We start from the raw sequence: 13736 nt of genomic DNA, 5'->3' as shown, positions 1-13736 counted from the left end.
GCCAACTAGTAGAGGACCTGCACTCCCAGAACAGGTATGTTATGGCAACAAGCAGAATCTCCACTGGAAACCCCAGGGGATGAAATGGCATGTTAAAAAGTTCCTGCCAACCAAGTTCTGAGAGAGGAAAATGAGCATTTCCCAACTGCAGGGGACCAAGGCCACACAAAACAACAAGTGGAAAAGTTAATCTGTATCCAGTGTTTTAATAAATAATTCATTCGGTGCAGAGCCCAGATGGGAGAAACCCAAAGGGAAGAGAAGGTTCTCCACCAGCCCAGCAGAGGCAGCCATGGGGAGCCAGTAAGCAGCAGCTCCAGGCCCCTGGGGTGAGAGAACACCTCTCTACTTTATGACACATCTGCCAAGAAGCCAGGGTCTGTGGGGCAGAGCCCAGACCAACCATGGAGGTAGCGTCGCGGTGTGGGCTCTGCCCTCTGGAGCTGCCAGCCTGCAAGCCAACACCACACAAAGGCTGGCTTTGGAACCAGCCCGGCATGAACAGATGACCTGCCCAGTGGAATCCCACCAGGGAAGTCTGCCTGAGATCACAAACACACTCGGAAACTAGCCAGCCTCCTGCGCCTCAGTCAGAGCCCCTGTAGCCTGGGTCCTGTTGGGACTGCTGGCAGGACCAGGGACAGCCAGAAATTCCCACGGAGAGGGGTGCTGAAGCCACTTCTTCCACAGCCCTGCAAAGCCCCACATTCCAGTCCGCAGCTGCCTGGCCACAAAAAGAAGAGCCAGAGCTGCAGGCTTCCGACAGGCATTTGGCAGCTGAAGCTCAGCTGTCTCACACCTCTCAAGCTGGGAGGGTTGGGGGTGGGGGGACCAGGACAGTCTTGGCCACTGAAATCAGCTGGGGGTGGCCTTAGGGTTCCTAGAAAAGCACGTCCATCTCCCATGTGGCTGCCCCGAGGTGGAACTTGTTCCAGCTCTCCAACTTTAGAAACAGCCTCTTGAGAACCTTTTAATTCAAACAAGTGCTCTCTTGTCCTGTTTTTTTAGTGAATGTGAACGGGGAAAGAACTTGGAGGGAACTGGCCAACCCAGGGCTCATCCAATCAGTTTGCTGTTCACCCCTCTCAGGGCTACCAGGGTTCAGCTCCCCTCTTGCTCACTGAAGAAAGCCTGCCAGGAGCAAGAAGAAACCCAGGGGACCCCCACCCCCTGGGCTTCTGCCTATTCTGTCCCTGTCCTCCATAAGCTATGAGGATAAAATAAGACCTTAATGGGAAGAGGTACACAGTAGGCATTTAATAAATGTCGTTGACTGATTAAAATGGAAAAGCAATACAGAACAATAGCTAAGAACACAGGCTTTGGGGTTGCTAGAACTGATTACTAATTTACTACATGTGCAATAAGTTCTCTAAGTGTAAATTTCTATATCTATGAGCAAGAGGTAATAAGAATTCCTTATGTCATATAATTACTATAAGGATAATACAAAGAACTTAGCACTACTCTAGAATATAGTCAAAACTAAAAAGAAAAAAAAGTTTGCTTATATTATTACCTTAAAGACAAACAATGCCTTGTACATATTCCTTTCTCCCCAGTCAGGAGAGAACACACAGAACATTTTAATTTTTTACTTTTCACACTTTTGTAAAAAAATTGAAGTAGAGTTGATTTACATTGTTGTGTTAGTTTCTGGTGGGCAGCAAAGTGATTCAGTCATACACATATATTCTTTTTCATTATGGTTTATTACAGGATATTGAATATAGTTCCCTGAGCTATACAGCAGGACCTTGTTACACAGAACATTTTAGATGTAAGGAGACCCTGCTGCTAACAGGTCAGGAGACATTAACTTGCTGTAGCCTTTGGTAGGCTACTGTACTTTCTCAATTGCACAATTAAGAGAGAGGGACTAAATCAGTGTTTCCCATTTGTCTGTGACTAAATAATACTTTTTAAAAAAATTCTTTTCTCAATTGTCTTTCAACTTTTCTAATCATACCTATGGCCAGGTTCAATTTGGTGTTCAGTTCAGTTCAGTAGCTCAGTCGTGTCTGACTCTTTGCAACCCCATGAATTGCAGCATGCCAGGCCTCCCTGTCCATCACCAACTCCTGGAGTTCACTCAAACTCATGTCCATTGAGTCGGTGATGCCATCCAGCCATCTCATCCTCTGCCGTCCCCTTCTCCTCCTGCCCCCAATCCCTCCCAGCATCAGGGTCTTTTCCAATGAGTCAACTCTTCACATGAGGTGGCCAAAGTATTGGAGTTTCAGCTTTAGCATCAGTCCTTCCAATGAACACCCAGGACTGATCTCCTTTAGGATGGCCTGGTTGGATCTCCTTGCAGTCCAAGGGACTCTCAAGAGTCTTCTCCAACACCACAGTTCAAAAGCATCAATTCTTCAGCACTCAGCTTTCTTCACAGTCCAACTCTCACATCCATACATGACCACAGGAAAAACCATAGCCTTGACTAGACGGACCTTTGTTGGCAAAGTAATATCTCTGCTTTTTAATGTGCTATCTAAGTTTGTCATAACTTTCCTTCCAAGGAGTAAGCATCTTTTAATTTCATGGCTGCAATCACCATCTGCAGTGATTTTGGAGCCCAAAAAAATAAAGTCTGACACTGTTTCCACATCTATTTCCCATGAAGTGATGGGACCAGATGCCATGATCTTCATTTTCTGAATGTTGAGCTTTAAGCCAACTTTTTCACTCTCCTCTTTCACTTTCATCAAGAGGCTTTTTAGCTCCTCTTCACTTTCTGCCATAATACTTCACTCATACTTACTAATCTCTTGGACAGAGAAAGCTGACCTCAGGCTTAGACTCTTCTCTGACAGGCCAGAATTGAGCTAGAATTTAATAACATTGCTTTGCTATCACTATGTTTACTCTAATAAGTACCTTTAAATTATAGCAAGTGCTAATGGTTTCCCATATATGGTAATGATTTAACTTTTTTTTTTTTGCCACAGCGTGTGAGAACTTTCCCCAACCAGGGACTGAACCCATGTCCTCTGCTGTTCTAACCATTGGACCACCAAGGTAATTTAACTTTTAAAAAGATACCAGTTTTTTAAAAGGAGATTCATTTAAAGAGAACATAAAGTAGGTAATACACTATAGGTGACAAAAATTATGAAGGCAGCATATTTTGGAAATACTGGGCTAGAAGATTTTGAAAGCTCCTCTTAGTTCCCAAAGTGAATGTTTGTGCCCAAGAGTGTCAGACTGCAGATGCCCCCCAGTCCCTTCCTACAAGGTTCCTCTCCAACTTCACTTCCTCCCTGGAGCTTCTTCCAATCCAGCAGCCCGACAACAAGTCGCTTGCTCCACTGTGCTCCCAGATCATGTTCCACATCATAGATCATAGCATTTATTTATTCAGTATCTGTACATTTATCCTCCCTCTACAGCATGTACTCCTTGAGACAGGAATTTTGCCTTGGCATATTATCCTCAAGACATCTTATCCCTAAGACATCTGCGTCCAGTGCAAAATAGAACTTCAGCACGTGATGAATGCTGAATAAACGAACCGAGGCTTCTGCCCTTTTTTTCACTGAATGAGAAGTCAAAAGACAGTGTAAAAAGCCTGTTGCCAGAAATTCATTTGTTATAACTCCAATTCAGCACCTCTTAGCACTTAAGTTGGGTGAGAGAACACTCACCTTTCTGAACTCAGTTTCAAGCGCTAAATTACATGAAAATTCATGAAACAGTTTTAAAGAGGGCTCTCCACATGAAATGTTTGGAAAAGCAAACTTTTCTTCAAGAAACTTACCAGGATCAAGAAGAGATCAGTCACACCAGCACAAGACCAATTACAAAGGTACTTTTGACTTCTGCAACATAGACCAGAACTCAGTAAATATCTAAGAACGTCCCTCCCATGTCCTTCCAATGACAGGTTTTAATACCAGAAAATCCTAAGCTTGAATGGTAAGATAAAAGCCCAAAGGGAGGTCTCACCATTGTCATGAATGACATCTGAATATCAAAGTGTTTTATCACATAGAAATGACACATATATACAAGGGTACTGCTGAACAAAGAAAGGCCCTTTTTCAAATTGAGAGGTTGCCTTTCCTCAAACATAGAACCTTCTCAATTATGTTCTTCATGTCACCCGGGCCTTGGACTCATGTCTCAGTGGCGCGTAGACTGTAAGAATATTTAGGTCACATAGAAAACCGTATTTTTTTTAACTGGAATAAATCTGTCAACAAAAAGGTACAGGCTAGCGGCACTAAATATCCTCTGCAGGTTCTTATTAAAAATATAAATTAAAGTCCAGCACAGTCCGTTTACTCCCGCATCTGTTTGCTATTCTATCTCCATTATTAATAATGTAATGCAGGGTCTTGATTCAAGCAAGATTAATTCCCTGTTCCCAAAGCCTTCTGCTGACACTGCAATGAATATGTCTGGAAGGCTATAAAGGGCAGGCCCAGGCATTGCTCCCAACACGTGATCAATGAGGAGATGGGGCCTGGGCCTCTAAGCTTAACAAGAGTGAAGAGGAAGTTGAGTTGAGCCTGTGATCAGAGAGGTGGTATAGCCCAGTGGTTAAGAGCTCAGACTCTGAACAGCTCAAGTCAATCCTAGCTCTTTTATAGCCTAGATGTGTGACTTTTGACAATTCATTCAACCCCTCCAGGGACTCAGTTTCCTCATGTACCAAACAGAGATAACAAAAAGACCTGATAAGATTGTAAAGCATTCGACACAATGATATGAAACACAGTAAGAACTAAAACAAAGCAAAAAAAAAAAAAAAAGAATATTATCTTCTTTTTCAGAATCATCTCCAGAATCAGCCTCTTATGCTGATGCAGGGCAGGAAGAGCCTGGCTACTCTTTCAATTTATACACACTAAGCAGCCACCACCAAGATACCAGAAAGATGGCAATAAAAAGATAATATGCAAGGCAAAAAATAGGAAAAGATATAATAGAAATCGGCTCTTGCTTAACCATACTAATAAGGGGGAGGGAAAACTACATTAAAATTGAAGAACCCTTCCCTCAAAAGATGGAAACATTTTTTTTATTATACATTATTTTAAAATTATTAGGGAACATGATATAATTGTTTAAGAGGCAATGGAGTATAGTCATTAAGAGTACTGCCTGACTGCCTGTGTTAGAATCCTGGTTTCAGCACTTCCAATCTGTGTGACCTTAAGCAAATTATAGAATCTCTTTGTGTCTCAGTTTCCTCAACAGTAAAATGGGGCAAATATCAGAACCTACCAGTATTTTAGGGTTGTGGTGAAAATTAGTTAATATATATACATATAAAGTGATTAGAAGAGTACTTGGCTCATATTAATAGTTAATGCTCAACAACTATTGAAGTGAAGTGAAGTGAAGTGAAGTAGCTCAGTCGTGTCCGACTCTTTGCAACCCCATGGCCTGTAGCCTACCAGGCTCCTCTGTCCATGGGATTTTCCAGGCAATAGTCCTGGAGTGGATTGCCATTTCCTTCTCCAAACAACTATTAGGTTTTATTATTTTGTTGCTGCTATTTTTTTCAGTTGATGATGTTTAACTTAATAGTAAAATGTATTTAAATTCAGTGATTAGACAGGGAAGTAGGGGAGGCAGGTAGGATTGAGAAGTGTCACAGGGCAGCAAATGGAAGATAGACTAGGATAAAAAATGTACTGCAGCTGATCTGAGCACAGATAACTGGAGGTAAAAAGGAAGTAGGTAAGATCCACAGAGGAACAGAGATGTACATATTCATGATAAAGCAAGTAGAATAAAATCTTAATGGTAGAATCCAGGTAGTGGTATATGATTGTTCACCGTAAAACTCTTTCAACTTTGCTTCTTTTAAAATTTTTATAATAATCTAGAGGGGGGAAAAGGAAGTAGACCTAGAGGAATCAACTCAACTTTTGGGTCACAGCTATGCTGCCTGTACTCTGAGCTCAAACATCACAACAAGCTTGAAGAAACAGTTTTGGAATTCTCTCTCATCATCGACACTCTTCTGCACCAGATGAGTAGAGCTCAGGTCCTGATCTGGACCACATCAGCACAAGTAGCTACAGGCAGAGGGCAGAAACCCAGATGTTCCACGTGAGAAATGCCAAACTCAAGGGACTATGACGTGATCCTCTCTGCTCAGGAAAACTTTGCTAGGGAAATTAAAATAGAGGAAGTCTTGTGCAGGCTTCGGAAACAGGAGAGTGGACCTCTGACCTGCTTCTGACCTGCATGGACACTGCCCAGGTTCCAAGCAACAGGCACAGTCAGTCAGGTGGCACTTTAGGTAGAAAGGGAGTGGGTCTCGGATCTCGTAAGCCCCTAAAGGCCTAGCAGCCCCCCGGGGTCTAAGAAGTCTTGTGACTCACAAGGTCAAACAAACACCACTGTAAAAGTTAAATCAGAGCTGCCTTTTTGCGCGCAAACTGATGATGATATCAGTTTGCGGTCTGGGATTATAAGCGGGAGCCCCCAAAAGTGCAATATGAAGCCTCACCCATGGGGTGGATGCACTGCTCAGTACCCTTTCCCAATTGGGACTCCAGATTGCTATCATTCAGGACTTCCCAGAACTGTTCAAGTCTGGATGTTGTTGTCGGCTTAATTTGGTGATGTACTTGCTGTTACTTCTCTCTATTGTTTTTATTTCTTTTCCTTCTAATGACTGTATATTGAAATTAAGTTAATCTATTAAAAGTTGAAATTATTTATTTGTATGTAATGAGTGGTTTCTTTTGTTAACGAATCCTTCAAACCTAAAATGAAAGTAAAACTCCCAGCAAAACAAAACTCAGAAATAAGGCTCAAGGCTAGGGAAGAGGGAGATAGAAGGCAAGAGCACACACTCACTCATGGACTCTGTTGTCGCCATAGAGATCGCTCAGGCCAAAGCTGATGTAGTGCCAGTGCTCAGGGATGTTGGCAGAGGGGCTCCCCACATTCCTGTACATGCTAACATAATCCAAGGGGTCTGGGCCACCCAACCTGCAAAAGACAAAACACAGGGATGTCAGCGTAAACCTTAAAGCAGACAATGTGAAGCTAAAGGGCTCTGCCTTACAAACCTACAGGCCCCATCCTGGATGAATCTGGGGTAAAAGAGAACTAAAGGGAGGGCCACACCTCTCTAGGGTAAGACCAAAGGATGGGCAGCTGAAGGTAGCCCAGCTCCACAAGCACAAGAGGCTCCCTTCTCCTATCTCAGGTAGAACCTCTTTTAGAAATAAAACAGACTGATTGCTCCCTTTGACTTCCTTCTGTTTCAAGTTACCAACCCCAAGTGGGATTGGCAGGGATTCTCTCTCTTCCATGGTGCCTGTAAACACACCAAGCTTCAAGGCAAGAAGTGCATCAGTCAATCAATGCGCCTCTGTTGAAAGACCATCCTGAGCATCTCCAATGGGCATTGTTACTGGAAGCAGAGGCTCGGCTCCACTCCTGCCTCTTAGAGAGCTAATTCCTGAAAGACCATATTGTACCCTATGTTAATTATAGTTTGTTCTAAACAGACCCAATGCCTCCAGACCCCAGCCTGAACATCCCAGACCAAAGCTGGTCTTTTATCATGCAAGTGACAAAGGCCAAACTTAGGCTAGCTTAGCTCTGCACAGAGAACTGCAGCAGGAGCCCGGCTGAGCCCTGTGAGGTCTTGCAACTGCAAGATGATCCCGGGAGACGGCTGCCTGAAAGGTAGAGCTGGAACATTAAATGATTCAGGGCCTCTGAGGACCACATTAGACTTCCCCATAATTCCAACAGAGAGGCAGCTGAGGAAGAGATTCAGTCATTAGCTCACTCTGAGGATTTAATTCAAGAAGGGGTCCCTTTAGCTGAGTAATTAGTGATCTTTTTAAAAGAATCCTGCTTTTCTTCAGAATGGAGAGGGAAATGTGGTAGAGTCGAGAGACAGACTAAATGGAAACCATTAGCACAAGGAAGTCTGCATTGAGCCCCCAAACCCTGTACTTGAGGTGCCTTGGACATCGGACGGTTCCACAGACTGCAAAAACTTTGCTTGACCCTGGGACAAGGATGGGGTACACTTGGCATTGGGGATTATACGCTGAAAGAACACAACCAACCAAATAAAAGATGTTACACGTATGTGATCCCAGCAAACATGCCAGTAACACTTTTAAAACCAGTAGGTTTGGTTTCACCCTCTTTTGCCAGGACATTATTTGCCTTTGCAGAAGTCCTTATTCTCTGCTGGGAAATGCTAAGTTATTTATAGGACTTACAAGAAAGTCGCTACAAATAGCTTAGAATCTCAACGGAGTGGATTAGGAAAAGGGATAAATCTCCATGGCTTTCCTTAACTCTGCTTTTGCCAAGTTAGTCACTCAGTCATGTCTGACTCTATGCAACCCCATGAAATGTAGCATACCAGGCTCCTCTGTCCGTGGAGTTCTCCAGGCACAAATACTGGAGTGAGTGGGTAAATCACTCGACTAATTCCACAATCATTTGGATTTAGAAAAGTTTGTTGGGGAAAAGAAGAAAGAAAGGGTGGCTACCCCTGCAAGGACCTCATGATAACTGCAGAGCCCTGGAACAGGTGGGAATGATTACAGGCTCCATATCTGCTCTAGTCTCCCTGCTGCCGAGTCCCAGTCCTGCCCGTCCTTCAGCCTAGGTCCCTCCAGAAACAAGGGGCAAAATTGTGTCCACTCTTCTGTGCTCCCCATCTACCACATCCCTGACAGCCCTGGCCAAGTCTCCCAAAGGGCATTTCATCAAAGAGAGAGGCTTTACCTCAAAACTCCATCTGCAGAAAAGGACCGACAGTCAGACAAAATTAGCCTTTTCTCTAAGTACATAGTGTTCTGTTCTACTCACTCGGAGACCTGATAGGAAGCAGATGAGTACGTGGAAAATCATCATATTTTGCACTTGGAAAAAGATGCTATCCCAGGACCCAGATCATCCCTCAGTGTAAGTCCCTGAACACCTGACTTCACAGGGAAGTTGCCAGAGTGACCCAAGGCACTGGCTCTACTTCAGCTCCCTGACCAGTAAAGCCTCAGCTTTCAGCCATGATGTCCCAGTTAGCTAGGGACTACTAGTCAAGAAAGTCATCCTTCTGTCACAAGAAAAAAGAATCTCAACATACCCTGGGCCACAGCCAAACTGAGGCAGCCTCAGTCAGTCATCCTGCTATGAAAATTGAAGAGGGCTTATAGGATCCTAAATGTGAAGGTTTATCAGTGAACCACTTTCAGGACTTAATTATGCAACCCCTTCTGAATCTTAGAAAGAACCAGTCCCTGGGCTGTTTCTTCTCATTTATTTCTGCATCCAGGCAGCATTTCTAATTTCACAAAGTGCTGTACAATCATCTTTATTCATCATTAGATGCTGGCCCATCTTTTAAGATAAGTCCTGACCTGGCTAACAAACTTGCAGCAAGATGGGAAAAAAGGTTCACAGGGAGATGGAGGAAAAATTAGATTCCCAAACCAGTCTTAGTCCTTTGCATGTGTTCAATACCTTTTTCTTTTTTGCCACACCTCATGGTTTGTAGAACTTCCCCAACCAGGAATCGAACCCATACCCCCTGCAGTGGAAGCACAGAGTCTTAACCACTGGACCATCAGGGAAGCCCATGTTCAATCCCTTTTACAACTCTATCCTTTATGTCCACTTGGGTGACATAATAACAGTGGCCCAAGTCTGAGAGGGGATTTCGCCTTATACTCAAACAAGGCCTGAACAAACAGCATGGCAGAGGCAGGTCCCCTTTTTCTCACGAAGTATGCCAATAGAGTCCATCACTGTACATATTTAAATATAGTGGTACAAACCAACAAAGACCTACTGTATAGCACATGGAACTCTGCTCAATGTTATGTGGCAGTCTGGAGGGGAGAGGAACTCGGGGGAGAATGGCTATATGTGTATGTAAGGCTGAGTCCCTTCACTGTTCACCTGACTCTATCACAAACATTGTTAATTGGCTATACCCCAATACAAAATAAAAAGTTTACGTACTGAAAGGAAATTATACCAGATGGCAATAAGTCAAGAAAAAGAAGTAAATGGTAAAAGAATGACAAAAATGAAATAAAATTGCCATAATTTGTAGATGAAAATAAATAAAAAGTTTAAAATGGGTGATTAAGTTATCAAGAGCTGCTTTTTACTCAGAAGACCTCTTCAAAAACTCCTCTCAACCAAAGAACACCGTGCCTGCCAGAGAGATCTGTACTGCTGGCCACACCTCCTCCTGGCTACCAGACAGAGGCAGGCTGCTCCTGCCGCTCTCCCCACGGAGCAGGTGGCTGCTCCCCAGGCCCTTCACACTGTCAGCCTCTCTACATCCTCCCACAGACATAGGGAGCTGGCCTCCGCCCTAGGCAACCCAGCTCCTGCCATCTCCAGAAGAAGTGGTTGTCATGGAGGGAAAAGACTCAGCCCTAAAGAAAGGTAACCAGTAAAGACATCCACTCTACTCATTCCCCCTTCGGGGGTACCTCCCCTTTGGTCACACCCCAAGTGGCTGCCTTGAACAGTCTTTCAGGAGCCAATGAAGGGGTTCATCTAATACAGTGCCTGCATGAAACTGGTTTTGTACAGATTCAACTAGTTTCTCAGTCAACTTTTAGTTCAGAAAGACCATGAAGAAGAGTCCCCATAACAGAGGTGGCACGAAGAAACGGGTTGCAAAAAGAATGGGAAACTAGAAAAGACCATTCCTTCCCCAGGGGCAGTCGATGTGTACATAGGTCTGGTCTTAACAGAGTTACTTGGGGATTACTCTCAGCTCCCCTGAGGAACTGTTGCCTACATCTGGGTGCTCCAGACCACAAAGTTCCTCTTAATATCTCACTGAAGGATCCTCCCCGTCCAAATTCCACATCTTCATCGTTTACGGCAGCCTCCTTCAATCCTGAGCCAAACCATGGATCTCCCTGACCCAGCCTGCCCCTGTTCTAGCCAGTGACCTAGACCAAAGCAGCCGCGGAGCCAGAGGAAGCTCTGCATGGAGAAAGAGAACTGTGCAGAGTAAGCAGAAAATTGATCGGGAGAAGCTGCTCCATCAAACTTCAAACGCAAAAGCACTGCACTGATATGAATGTCTTAGCTCATCCGGAAGGTATCAAAATGAGACCTCCCCCTCATCCCTTCACAAGCTCAACGCTCACATCCTAACCCACAGACCCACACCCGCCCCTACCCTGTGCAGTCCCGTGCCCTCCGAGCTCCTCCGGCCGCGCGGCTCCAAAGCCTTCTCAGATGCTCCTCAGGCTCCGCCTCGCCTCCCCCATCTCACTTCAGCCGCCCCCCTTCGGCTTCCCCGCGCCCACTTATGACCCCCTCCAGGCGCCCCCTCCTTTCACCACGTTTACAGTTCCCTCTCTCCAACCGTCGCCCCCTCAGCTTCTACCGACACCCCCAATTCACTCCATTCTTCTAATGCCAGTTAACCCTTCATCCTCCCCTCCCTTGCTAACCCTTCGCTACCCACAGGCTTCGTTAACCCCTTTGTCCCCATTCCTAACTTGAGCCTTAACTTCTTCCCTCACAGCAGGAAGCCCTCTTCCAAGTGCTTTAACCATTCTCCTTTCCCCTCCAATTCCCTGGCAAATTACTTCGCCCCCGGCGCTTTAACCCTTCTCAGCCCGCCCCTGTCGGTCTCCGCGCGGCCCAAGACGTACCAGTACTTGACGATAGCGGTAACCTGGAGCGGGTTCGGCTGGTCTGGGTACAGGCGGCGGCACTCTCCGTAGATGGCGTGCAGTCCTGGGGGGAAGAGCGAAGCGAAGGCCGGAGGGGCAGTAGGGCCAGGGGCCGGGGGCGCGGTGGGGCCGGGGGCGCCGCTAGGCCGCAACTCCGCCATCGGGGCGCGTAGGGTGCTGGGGGGACCGGGGAGGGCAGACGAGGGGGAGAGCACTGACGCGCCAGCAGGCGAACTCCTTGGGTGCGACTCCCGGAGGCGATGGGGGCTGCAGCGAGGTCTAGGCTCCGCGCCTGCGCAAGGCGCACTGTCCGCCCAGGCCGTCGCCGTGGTGGAGACGGCCAGAGGGTGCCTCGGGGGCCGCGGGGCGCTCAGGGGGCGGGGTGCCGGCGCGCCCTATTCCGGTTCCATTGGCTAATGTCTGTGCCAGTCACAGGTAGGGAAGGCATGACTTGACAATAGGTCCCTCCTCCGTCTCCCAGAGTTGTGGGGGTGTTCCAAGGCTCTTCGCTTCCCCCTAGCGTTAGGAGGAGCCCAGGATTAAATAGAGATACTGGGACATCCTCTGAGGTGCTAGGGACCCAAGAAAGCTTTGGGAAGTGCGCCGACAAAAAGCATGTCACTGTTATGCTAACACGGTGCTCAGAAGGATTTGTTTAATTAATTTATTTCAGAAGGATTTAAACATAAATGTGACAATGCATTGCTTCCTTCGTCCATGTAGCATTAAAAACGGAATTTTTTAGTTTCTAAGGCACCGGGTTGGAAATTATTTTTCTGCCTGCAATAACTTTACTTATAGTAATGTCTTCCACTCAAATAATCTTGAAATTTCAAGAGAAAGGGATAGAAGAGAGTCCTGACTACTGGCTATTAACTAAAGGTCCCCACAACATGAAGGAAAGGACGAAATAATTTATTAGAGAAAAATGCACTGGGCTCCTTAGAAAGCAGTAACACATAATCTCTCTTCAATTCCATTTTCTCATTCATCAGTGTCATTTCTAGCTCCCCATGAAAATTAAAGGTATACTAGAGCAGTTCCTGGGCTTCCCTCACAGCTTAGTCGGTAAAGAATCTGCCTGCAGTGCAGGAGACCTGGGTTTGATCCCTGGGTCGGGAAGATCCTGTGGCGAAGAAAATGGCAACCAACTCCAGTATTCTTGCCTGGAGAATCCCATGGACAGAGGATCCTGGCAAGCTACAAATCCATGGGGTCACAAGAGTAGGACACGACTTAGTGACTAAAGAGAGAGAGAGAGAGAACAGTTCCTGAAGCTATTAGATGAACGATGTTTTAATGACCAAAAGATCATCTATACCAGTAGTTCCAAATGTCAGTCTTCAGAACAATACTAGTATGTTGCCAAGTTTACACCTTTCCAGGAAAAAATGAGAAAATCAACCAAAAATATTTTGTTGATTATTTCCAGTATTTTGGCCACCCGATGTGAAGAACTGACTCATTGGAAAAGACCCTGATGCTGGGAAAGATTGAAGGCGGGAGGAGAAGGGGACGACAGAGGATGAGATGTTTGGAGGCTTCACTGACTCAATGGACATGAGTTTGAGTAAGCTCCAGGAGTTGGTGATGGAAAGGGAAGCCTGGCATGCTGCAGTCCATGGGGTCGCAAAGAGGCGGACACAACTGAGCTGAACTGAACAAAAATATACCTTTTTTTTTTTAAAAGCAAGCTTTATGCAATATACTTTCCTTTGTTCTAGGAACATGTACCTCACCTGTATGTATACTAAAATTTCCTTTTATTAGACTAAGAAGGTGGTTCAGTTCAGTTCAGTTCAGTTCAGCCGCTCAGTCGTGTCCAACTCTTTGCGACCCCATGAACTGCAGCACGCCAGGCCTCCCTGTCCATCACCAACTCCTGGAGTTCACTCAAACTCATGTCCATTGAGGCAGTGATGCCATCCAACCATCTCATCCTCTGTCATCCCCTTCTCCTCCTGCCCTCAATCTTTCCCAGCATCAGGGTCTTTTCAAATGAGTCAGCTCTTTGCATCAGGTGGCCAAAGTATTGGAGTTTCAGCTTCAAAATCAGTCCTACCAATGAACACCCAGGACTGATCT

General features: G+C 45.6%; 1 protein-coding gene across 5 annotated transcripts in view; it reads right to left on the bottom strand.

Annotated features, from left to right (window-relative positions):
• The window catches only part of SUFU (SUFU negative regulator of hedgehog signaling), a 105786-nt gene extending 93782 nt beyond the window's left edge, over nt 1–12004 (bottom strand). For 2 of the 5 annotated variants that reach the window (XR_002183788.2, XR_002183789.2), the window contains exons 1-2: nt 11631–12003; nt 6823–6957 (exon numbers count right to left, since the gene is read on the bottom strand). Coding sequence is in view for 3 of the 5 variants with exons in the window: in XM_070780739.1 (XP_070636840.1) it covers nt 6823–6957; nt 11631–11812 (317 nt within the window). In the remaining 2 variants the exon portion in view is untranslated. Of the gene's footprint in view, nt 1–6822; nt 6958–11630 lie in introns of all 5 variants that reach the window. The other 3 variants (XM_070780739.1, XM_019988690.2, XM_019988692.2) reach the window with 3 other exon arrangements.
• Nucleotides 12005–13736: the final 1732 nt, after the last annotated feature.

The sequence above is a fragment of the Bos indicus genome, chromosome 26, assembly GCF_029378745.1.
Source record: "Bos indicus isolate NIAB-ARS_2022 breed Sahiwal x Tharparkar chromosome 26, NIAB-ARS_B.indTharparkar_mat_pri_1.0, whole genome shotgun sequence".
Lineage (NCBI taxonomy): Eukaryota > Metazoa > Chordata > Mammalia > Artiodactyla > Bovidae > Bos > Bos indicus.
Note: the sequence above shows the minus strand (reverse complement) of the source record. Positions and strands in the feature narration are given on the sequence as shown.